General features: G+C 42.3%; 1 protein-coding gene across 1 annotated transcript; it reads right to left on the bottom strand.

The window, feature by feature from the left end:
- Positions 1-8712: 8712 nt before the first annotated feature.
- Positions 8713-9048, bottom strand: LOC137732749 (uncharacterized). Its single transcript, XM_088687161.1, has one exon. The coding sequence runs from the start codon at positions 9046-9048 to the stop codon at positions 8713-8715; it is 336 nt and encodes a 111-aa protein (XP_088543287.1).
- Positions 9049-10972: the final 1924 nt, after the last annotated feature.

The raw sequence follows: 10972 nt of genomic DNA, 5'->3' as shown, positions 1-10972 counted from the left end.
TTAGCTATTCGGGTCTCTATCTTCTTTGAAGGATGTGAAATGTGGCATGTTGAACTTACATGGAGATTCTGCTTACTCGATCTCGTCCGTGAAAGTTGGTCATGTCTCATTGTAATGCCTCGTTAGTGACCTTGTTGAGTTAGAAATCATGCAATCACTCGATCAAGAGCCTTTCTATTTTCTTCTTGAATTTGCCTTTGTTGGGGTAGCAAAGTTCTTGGCTACCCCCGATCATGACTTATTGGTGTATGTTGCTCTTCCATATGTTCGGTTGATCTATGCCGCAACTACAGAGCATGTGGTACGTTTCTAGTAAATGAGTAAGTTCTTCGTAGACTGTTCATTGAACTTGAGTAGAATTAAGTGACTGCTTCTCTTCGTTTGTCATGCTGCTTATTTCGATGTGAGGTGGATTATGCTTCTTGCGGGCCTAGCCATGAATGAACATTTCACTTGAAAGGTTGCTTATGTTAATTATCGAAGTGTGGCCTTAACCGTGAAAGTATGCTTATTTGTGGGCCTAACGAAGAGTGCACACTCCTATGCGCACTAAGACGAGAGTACACGCTATCTTAGGGACCTAGTTGGGAGTGTACACTGCCTGAACACTCGGTCTGTGGTTAGTCAAATGGTTGCTTACCGGGACTTTGTTGGAGAGGTTCGTCGTTTGCCCTTGTCATACTTCAGGACACCTCGTTTGGGGCACGCTACATCATGGTTCATTGCGAAAGCTAATTCACCAAGGTCGTCTATTGTGCAAGGGCACTTGTCAACTTTATAACTTGTTAAGACAAGTGTTGTTCATTATTTAGGTTAAAAGAACGTGGATGACATACGTCTCCTTGAGTAGTGGAAGTGTAATGACTTCGAGCATGAGATTTGAGTTGGGATATATCAAATCTGTAAAGAAATAAGGTCAAAATAACCCCGATTCAATCGTCGATCTATAAATCTGAAGTCGGGACGGTTGAATCGATCTTGGACCAGTTTAGATTGCTTGGAAGGCCTTGTTGCTGTTCTACGTCTAGTGTACGTGAGCGCTGGGCTTGGGCTTGGCTCAAGAGCGCACTGGGTTTCAACAAGGTCGGAGCTCAGGTTGACTTACCTTGGGCTTGGGTCCGTGTAGCTTAGAGTGATACATCTTGGACCCCCTGGTCTTAGGCTCGCTGTAAACACGAAAATTTTGTAACAAATGAAACGAGAACACATGTACAAAGTAGAGTTGTATTGAATTAATTTGTAGGTTACAATCTCTCTTTATAATTTTGATCTGATTTAGTCTTTAAATTTCATGTAGATGTGTAGGTTGTTGATCCAAGGGTCAGGATGACTTGATCTCAGAGGAACGATTACTTCAGTTTTGAGCTTGAAACAATGCTTGGATGGTCTTCACCTAAAAAATACGGCAAAGATGGATGTTGATGCAGGATTTCATTGATTCAAGGGTCTTGGTGACTTGATCTTGAAACGAACATCATTACAAGTTTTGAGCTTGCAACAAAGTTTTGAAGACATTGGTACGAGTGCTTGTTGATTTTATAAGGCGAGTGCTTCGACATTGGTCGAAAAAAAAGCTTTGGCTTTGGTTGTACGTTCTTCGAAAAGAGCTTTGGCAACGTATTAGTCTTCAAAGATTTTTGCAAAGGTTCTTCTCAATGTACAATTTTTGACCCCTTTGTGTATCTTGGATCCTTGTATTTATCGACTTCCAAAACCAAGCCTTTGGATCGATTTGGCCTTGATTTGTGTCTTAATTCGTCCAAATGAGAATTTAGGCAAGTTTTATGTCTTAATTTCAACCAGTTTCCCTTGCTTGGCCGAAATCTATAGGGATTTCTTGCCTATTTTGTGAGCAATCTTCAATTGTTACTTGTTTTGTGAAGATGCTTTCGCTTTCTTTCCTATTTTGAGAGATTTTGGACCCCTTAACGATTTTAAGGAGGGATTTCCCCTATAGCCGAAGTTTATAGGGCTTTCTTGCCTATTTTGGTTGTTGTGGCTTTAGCAGGCTCATCATCGTCTTTGCTCAAAGATGGCATAGCTTCCGCTTCTTGCTTCCTGGGCACGACTTACCATTCCTTCTTTTTGGGTACGACCTTGCCAGTGGATTTAATCTCATTTGGAAGAGCTTCGGGTACCATGTCTTCATCTATGTAGAACATGGTGTCCACGAAGTAGAATTCGGCATCGGTGAATGGCTTAGTGTCACCTTGTATCACCTTCACCCCTTCTCGGTAGATCTTTAGGCATTGGTGGATAGTGGACGACACTACTCCACTTTCGTGGATCCAAGGCCTTCCTAAGAGCAAGTTGTAGGAAGTTTTTGCATCTATCATGTGAAATAACGTGCTTGATTTGAGTTCGCCAATAGTCATCTCGGCTTGGATCATACCCATCGTTTTTTGTCTTCCTTAGTTAAAACCTTGGATTAGAAGGCAGCTTCAGGATAGTTCATCCACATCGATGCTGATTGCAGTCATTGTTGACTTTGGCATGATGTTTATTTCTGATCCACCATCCATCAACATGTAGTTGACTTTGGGCTCCCTTACGTACCCAGAAACGAAGAGAAAATGGTTGTGAAGCTTTGACCCTAGCAGCAAGTCTTTGTCAATGAAGCTGATTGTGTCATAGATGGCACAACATGTGGCATATTCATATGACCGAAGCTTCAAGCCTTCGTCCTTGCTTTCTTGTACCTCGTGGTCATTGGGACTCGCCAAGACCGTTACTAGTGTTTTTCGCATCTCCTTGGGCAATAGTAGTGCTTCCTTGATACTAAAGTGTACTAGCAAGCTTTCTTTAGACCTGAAAGTTTTCTTTTCCTCGACGGCGATAACTTTTCCTTTTGAGGGCTCTTCTATCTCTATTTCGACCATGTGACAGGCAATGATGGTACACTGTTAGAAGAAGTCATTCGGGGAAGTACTCGTGCAAAGAGACAGGAATGCGTGGCTTTTGCTCCATAGGTTCCCTTAGGTATGTTGGCTTAGTAGTTCTTACGTTTCTTATGGGCTTCTTATTGTTGCGGCAACGGTGTTTCCTCCCTTATTCCACATTTGGCCATATGGCTAGTGGTCTTGGCTTCCTTGTCTTTTTGTAGGTCACCAACGTTCACCAGCGATGGTTGTGCAGAAGGTGCCCTGTGGCTTGAGCTTTGCTTGAAGTGGTTATGCAGGATTTGGAAAAGCACGGGATCAAAGGATGCAAGCATTGTGTGTTGGGGCTGTGTCTTTAAGGTCCAATTCAATTTGCCCTTGTTGTGCCAACTTCATGATGAAGTTTTTGAGGACGAAGCATTTACCAATAGGATGGCTCACGATATGATAGTACTTGAAGTACCTAGGATTGTTAACGCGATTCATCTCTTCAAGGCATTTGCATTCAGGCAGCTCGATTACTTTCTTCTCCAACAGGTCATTTAGCATTGCGGCCACGTCAGAGTCCGAAAAAGGGTACGTTTTTTGCTCCAGTTCCCTCAAGGTGTTTTTGTACCTATCTTAGGTACGAGGGGGCTCATCTTTTTTTAGCTCATTTTCTTGTTCTTGGAAGAGATTTTAACAGGCGCGGAAGAGGTCTTGATGGGGGTAGCGTTGAGGGTAAAAGCTTCCTTGGCAGGCTTCTTCCCAGTCTTCTCCAGATTCGGAATAAACACCTTGTCCTTTTTTAAGTCGGTGATTGGCTCATTTTTCCCATGATTGGCGAAACTCAGCTCCATGTCATGGGATCGAGTTGCAAACTCCTCAAACATTCTCGATTTTATGCATTGGAGGATGTAATGTAACCCTTAGTGCATGCCTTGAACACACATCTCAATGGTGAAGGTTTCAGAAAGCTGACCTTTGCAATCCAGACTTAATAAATGCCATCTGTTGATGTAGTCAATGATGGGTTCATCTTTCCACTACTTCGTACTTATCAGGTCCAATATGTTTACAGTGCGGCGAGTACTGTAGAAACGGTTGAGGAATTCTTTTTCAAGTTGATCCCAACCGTTGATAGATTCGGGCTCAAGGTCGGTGTACTAGTCAAAGGTGTTATGATGTGAAATATTCTAACACTCAAATTAAAACCCTATGATTGTAGTATATGAAAGTAGGGATTCTTCTAGGCTGGGGATTAGAAGGGATGCTAATCTACTCTAAACTAACTTAAAAACACTTAACTAGACTTATATAACTCAAAACAAACTAAAAAGACTCAAAACACACAAACTAAGTTAAATTGACTCGAAACAGACTCTAAGAAGTTATTTGGATGAATTTTAGACTATTAAGACTCAAAACACTAAATTGGATAGATTTGAACACGTTTCTAACTAATCTAACACACTTAATTGAAGGGGAGATTGATTTGGACGAAATTGAAGTAAAAATAAACAGATTTAAAGACTCTAAACAATTTGGACGAAATTGGGTGAAATATGGGTGAATGGCTAGCTAGAAGGTCCTTCTCCACACGACACACATGCATACAAATCGATTTCCAGTTATTATTCCTTTAAACCATGAATGACAATGCCCCAAGTTAATTGCATCGCAGAACCAACCATCATATTTTCCTTATTTCTTTGAATTGAATGAATATGCATTACAACCAAATTATCTTTCTCAAGTTCCCTATATGAAACGCATGATAGAGATACATATCAAAAGTTATTAAGTTCTAAGAAAATCATAAGCATTGACAAGGCATTCATCACTATGAAACGCATAAGACTCCTGCCAAGGATTCACTTAACACAATCATGACTAGTGACTTCCACTACTTGTAAATATAAGTGAATAACTATTACGTGAAACTCCCTTATATTCTAGCATCAAATTCATGCATGCAAACTAAGTAGGCCTCCTTAATCAACATACAAAAATAAGTTATCAATCAAACAGATAAGTAAATCGCATTCATGATTTATGAAACAATAACTGGAGGATCTCTATCTTTGTTTTTAATGTTTAAGTTTAATTATCTTTGTTTTGCGAACATGAGGAACTAAATTTGTTTTAGTTAGAGGTGAATTCAAAGCCATGAACATATATGTGATATCAATTCCTTAGCGTCTTGATGCATAGTAGGCCAGTAGTAGCCCAGTAGTAGCCCGCGTTAAAAGCGTTTTGTATTAATTCCTTAGCGTCGCACTTTTGTGACATTGGTAGCTGTCGTACTTTTGTATTAATTCCTTAGCGTCTTGATGCATAGTAGGCCAGTAGTAGCCCGCGTTAAGAGCCTTTTATGCTAAGGAACAGCCTCCAGAGAATTTCAACATACACCTTCGTGGATTGAACTTAGAACCTTTAGGTCGTCGGGAGGCGTTAGGCAGTGAAAATGTGAACCAGTGGAAGATCTTCGGACAAGAATGTTGTTCCATATGTAGTAGCGTGCTACCTTCGTTTAGAGCTTTCTAGACTTCAACCTTTCCGTGGGGAATGTGACATTAACCAGGTAATCTATAATGAGACTTTGCCATTTTAGAGCGTTTGATTTGGTGATCAACGGCGAAGCCTAAGCTGGCTAGCGCATCCGCATGAGTGTTATCTGCCCGCGAAACTAAGTGAGATTATAAGTCTAAAATGCCTCAAGTTGCTTTCGTACCTTCTATAGGTATTGCGTCATGTTTGGATTTTTTGCCATGTACTCCTCAGTAGTCTGGTTAGTGATTAGCTGAGAATTAGAATGAATTGCTAGCTTTTTTATCGCTAAGTCTTTTGCCATTCAGAGGCCTACTAGTAGGGCCTCATACTCTGCTTCATTGTTAGATGCTTTGAAACCTAAAGTGATCACCTGCTCGAGCATCGAATCGTCTAGGTGACACAGACCATACCTATTCCCGAACCCTTGTAGTTGGATGCGCCATCGACATGCAAATGCCAGAAGTCTCCATTGGGTGGAGCAAGCACAGCTAAGGTGTGCTTGGCTGCCTCCGAGGCGTCGTTAAGCCGCTTTGTTACAGCACTTAGGCTAGGCATGAATTCTGCTATGAAGTCCACTAAGGCCTAGGCATTTATCCCCATGCAGGGTCGAAAAACTAAGGCGTATTAGGCAAGTACCAACACCTATTTCATTACTCATTGAGAAGCATTTTATCCATATAGGATTGGTAGTAGAAGGTATTAAGTCATGACAATGATTATGTGAGCTTGAAACTATGGTATGAGCTTCCGAGCCGCAACAACTAGCGCCAAAATTAATTTCTCGATCTTCGGGTTTATAGTTTCCGTATTGAGAAGAGTTGTAGAAGTGTAGAATACCAGAAGTTGGGGCCCTGACTCTTTTCGTGTAAGGGTAAAACTTATTGCTACTTCCGAAATTGCCAAGTAAATGTATAAATCCTCCGCTGCTTCCGGCTTGGATAGTAAGGAAGCTGATGTAAGATACTTCTTCAGGTCTTGGAAAACTCTTTCGCACTCATCATCCCATTTATCTCGTTTTGCCCTCTTGATGGCTTTGAAAAAAGGCTTGCATCGATCAGTGGATTGCAAGAGAAAGTAGTTGAGGGCGGCTGCTCTTCTAATCAAGTTTTGGATCTCCTTCAAGGTAGTTGGAGACTTCATCTCTAGGATTACTCAAATTTTCTTGGGATGTGCTTTGATTCCTTATTGGGTTACGAAGTACCTTAAGAATCTGCTTGAAGATACTCTAACTTTGTATTTGGCAAGATTGAGCTTCATCTTATACCTTCTATGGATGTTGAAAGTTTCCATCAAGTTGCCGATATGGTCCAACCGCTGCTTGCCTTTTACCATGATGTTGTCGATGTAGACCTCCATGGTTACTCCAATTTACTTCTTGAACATCATGTTAACCATTTTGGTAAGTGGCTCTCGCATTTTTTAGGCCAAAGGGCATGACATTGTAGCAGTAGGGGCCTTGCTCGATCATGAATGCAGTTTTCTCCTTGTCGGGCTCGTACATGTCTATTTGGTTGTAGCCGGAGTATGCGTCCAAGAAAATGACCAGCTGGTTCCCAGAAGTTGAATCTATTAATAGATCAATTTTGGGAAGTGGATGAGGATTCTTTAGGCATGCTTTGTTGAGTTCAGTGTAATCTCCACAAACCCTTCATTTACCCTTTAGTTTACACAAACCCTTCATTTGCCCTTCTTTTTTTTCTTTACTAGCATGACGTTGGCAAGACATGCTAAGTGTGCTACATCTTCTATGAATTCGACCTTTAGTTGCTTATCAATTTCAACCTCGATGATCGCCACTCGCTCGGGTGCAAAATGTCTTCTCTTTTGGATCACCAGTTTGGCAGCGAGATTGACGAGTAGCTTATGGCAAGCTATATAGGGGTCAATGTCAAGCATGTCAGAGGGTAACCAGGCGAAGATGTTACGATTTCCCCTAAGGAAAACCGTGAGTTCTTCCTTTTCCTGCGGGCTTAGAAGTGAGCCGATTCTAACAGTCTTCTCCAGCTGTCGGGGATCAAAAATGATGTGTTCGACATCTTCTTTGGGTTTCCATCTTGTCACATCTGTTGGCACGTTGGTTTAGATCCCATCTTCTTGATCCGCTTACGATTTAGTAGCTTCATCGTCCCTTTGGACCTGGGTAGCCTCTACGAGGGTAAAAGCCTTCCTTGTTAACTCATTCAGTACTTGCACAGTGCATTGTTAAGATGCAGCTTGGTTAGACTTGATTTCTCCGACTTCTTCTCCCGGGATGCGAAATCAAATTTTTTGATACTTGACGAAAGTGACAGCGTCCATCTTTATTAGCCAAGGTCGCCCTAGAATCCCATTATAGGGAAACGGGTCACTTACTATCGTGAACGTTTACTTTGAGACAACTGGCAATGTTTTTATGTCAAGTGTGATATGGCCGATGGAGGTCGATGTGTGTCCGTTGAATCCGATGAGTACCTTCGCTCGGCGTATGATTATGTTTTTCAAGGCCATCTTCTGAATTACTAAGAGCTGAAGTAGGTTGACTGCACTTCCATTATCAACCATCATTTTGTCAACTATGCATAGGCTAGTTTGACAGATACCACTGGTGCGTAATCATGGGGGAAGTCGACACCTTTTGCATCCTACTCGGTGAAGCCAATGATGGGTCCAAGTTGGTTGTCAACTGCCTGAACCTGCGAGACTAGTAAAGCATACTCGATCTACTTCTTCTTTGAATTGTTGGTGGCCCTCAAATGGTCAGATTCAGCGAAGATGTCGTTAATCCGATTCACTCAGATTCAGTGAGACTAGTAAAGCCTGCTGGATCTTCCTCTTCTTCGTCAGCATCCGCATTCCTTCTAGGCTGCGCAATCGCTTGTCCAAGTATTTATTGACTTTGCCTTCTTTCACAAACTTGTCTAGGTAGTTCTTCCAAGTATAGTAGTCATTGGCTATGTGCCCAAGACCTCGGTTGGAATATGCAGTACTTGGTGTGGTCCAACTTGGAAGTATCTCCATTTGATTGCTTTGGCAGCTTAAGCCATAGTTCGCTCTTGATGTCACGAAGGATTTACTGAATTGGGATCGAGAACTTAGAGTAGTTCTTGGATGCGAAGCATTCTTTAGTTATGGGTATATCCCTACGTTTGGCTTACTACCTGCTTTTGCTATACTGCTTCATGTCCTCATTTTTTTGAGCCACTACCTACTATTTTTGAGGCTGCTCGGGCACCTTGTCTACTAGCCAAGCCTTGTCCCAAAGTGCATGCTTCTCTGCCAGAGCGAAAGATTCTTCCAGAGTTAAATCTTCTTTCACAATCAATCATCCAAACAGTGGGTGGTCTGCTAGGAATTCTTTTTGGAAGGTTACGCTTGCTATCGAGTCGTCATATCCGACTATCTTCACCTTCTCTACTTTGAACTTCTTCACATAGTGACGGTGCGACTTCTTTGGGTTTTTCTTCACATTGAACAAGTGGTCAGACTTTTTCTTGATCGAGTAGTAGGATGAATATTCGTTGGTGAAAACCAAAGAAAGATCATCGAAACTCCAGATAGATCGTGGCGGCAAAGTATGGAACCAATCTTGCGCCTCACCTTGCAAAGTAGTGGCAAATATCTTGCACATGAGGGCATCGTTGCTCCGATAAAGGACCATCGTGCTTTGGTAGTGCTTCAAGTGTTTCTCTAGATCTTCATCTCCCTTGAAAGATGTGAAATGTGGCATGCTGAACTTTACGTGGAGGCTCTGCCTACTTGATCTCGTCCGTGAAGGGTGACTTGCTCATGTTGGTTATGTCCCGTCGTAATGCCTCATCGGTGACCTTGTTGCGTTAGAAATCACGCAATCGCTCAATCAAGAGCCTTTCTACTTCTTCCTGAATTTGCCTTTGTTGGGGGTAACAGAGCCCTCTGCTACCCCCGGTCTTTACTTGCCGATCTAGGTTACTCTTCTATATGTTTGGCTCGTCTATTCCGTGGTTGCAAAACATGTGGTATTTTCCTGGCAGGTGAGCAATTTCCTAGTAGACTCCCAGTTAAACTTTAGCTGGATTGAGTGACTGCTTCTCTCCGTCCTTCGTGTTTCTTGCAGGCCTAGCTGCAAATGAACATTTCACCTGGAAGGTTGCTAATGTTGATTGTCGGAGTACGGTCCCAACCATGAGTGTACACTCGTCCATAGGCCTAATTGAGAATGCACGTTCCTCCAAACACTAAGACATAAGTATACGTTATCTCAGGGGCCCAGTCAGGAATGTTCATTGCTGGAACGCTCGATTCGTCGTTTATCGAGTGGCTGCTTGCCAAGATGCTACTGGAAAGGTTCCTCGTCTGCCCTTGTCTACTTCGGGACACATCGTCATGGCGTTTGTTAACTCTATGACTTGTCGAGACAAGTGTTGTTCACCATTTGGGTTGGAAAAGCTTGGACCGAATGCGTCTCCTTGATTAGTTGAAGTGTGGTAGACTCCAGACACGAGATTTGAGTTGGAAAATGTCAAATCTGTAAAGAAATATGGTGAAAATACCCCTGGTTCAATCATCGGCCCAGAAATTTACAGCCGGAATGGTTGAACCGGTCTTGGACTGGTTTGGGCTACTTGGGACACCATGGGAGTGGGTTGGGCCATAGGAGTGGGCTGTGGCGCTGATAGGAGCATATTTAGGCGACTTACTTAGCTTGTTTTCGTGCATTTATATTGTTAATTCCTAGTTGTTTTAGTAGTTTATGCCGTTTTTGTGTGTTTCTAGGTTCATATGGCTAAGGAAGCAAAAAGGTGCATTTTGGAGCAAAATTGGGCTTCGAATGGATAGCTTACGTTTGGAGCAAAAGGAATGGACGAAATTGAAGAGGATTCCTAATCAAATGAGGAATCTTAGTCAAAGAAGGTTCCTACCTATTCTAGGTCACAAAACTTGCAACCTTAAGCCATGCCGTGTATCCCCTTAATGTTTCCCTTCCTTGCCGTGCAAGGGAGGGCCTTCTTTCCTATTTTAAACCATTTAAACACATTCATTCATCAAACCATCTCAGCCATTCACACTTCACACCATCACAACCCTTGTGTGCCGTGCATTCCCATTCTCTCCCCAAAAACAATCTTCAAACCCGTGCATAATAATTCCAACACCAACGACAAGCTTTTGCCGTGCATTTCATACTCTTTCCAGCATTCTATTTCATTATTGCAGCCACCATTCACTCTTTAATCCACATGCATTCATCATCATTCACCCTAGCTTTAATTCACATGCTTTCACATTCCTTTCCAGTACCAAACATCCCAAGCCGTGCATAACCCTCCAGCTTTCCCCCTTAATAAAACAGCCAGCCACACTTCCACATGCATGCCCTCTTTAATCATTCCCTCCTAGCTGTCATATTCCCTCTTTTAATCATTCATCCACCTATAAATAAGCATCCATTGCAGCCACAAAACAGAATTCCCATTCACAACACAAAACAATCACACAACACATCATCACAATCACACAACCAATGCCGTGCAAATCCATTCCATTTTCTGCATCTTTTCTCTCCATTTCCGTGCCCTCCAACCATCACACATCCATTCCTCCAT

The sequence above is a fragment of the Pyrus communis genome, chromosome 16 (genome assembly GCF_041283825.1).
Source record: "Pyrus communis isolate YQ-2024b chromosome 16, ASM4128382v1, whole genome shotgun sequence".
In the NCBI taxonomy this organism is placed as follows: domain Eukaryota; kingdom Viridiplantae; phylum Streptophyta; class Magnoliopsida; order Rosales; family Rosaceae; genus Pyrus; species Pyrus communis.
This window is presented reverse-complemented; position numbering and strand designations above follow the sequence as displayed.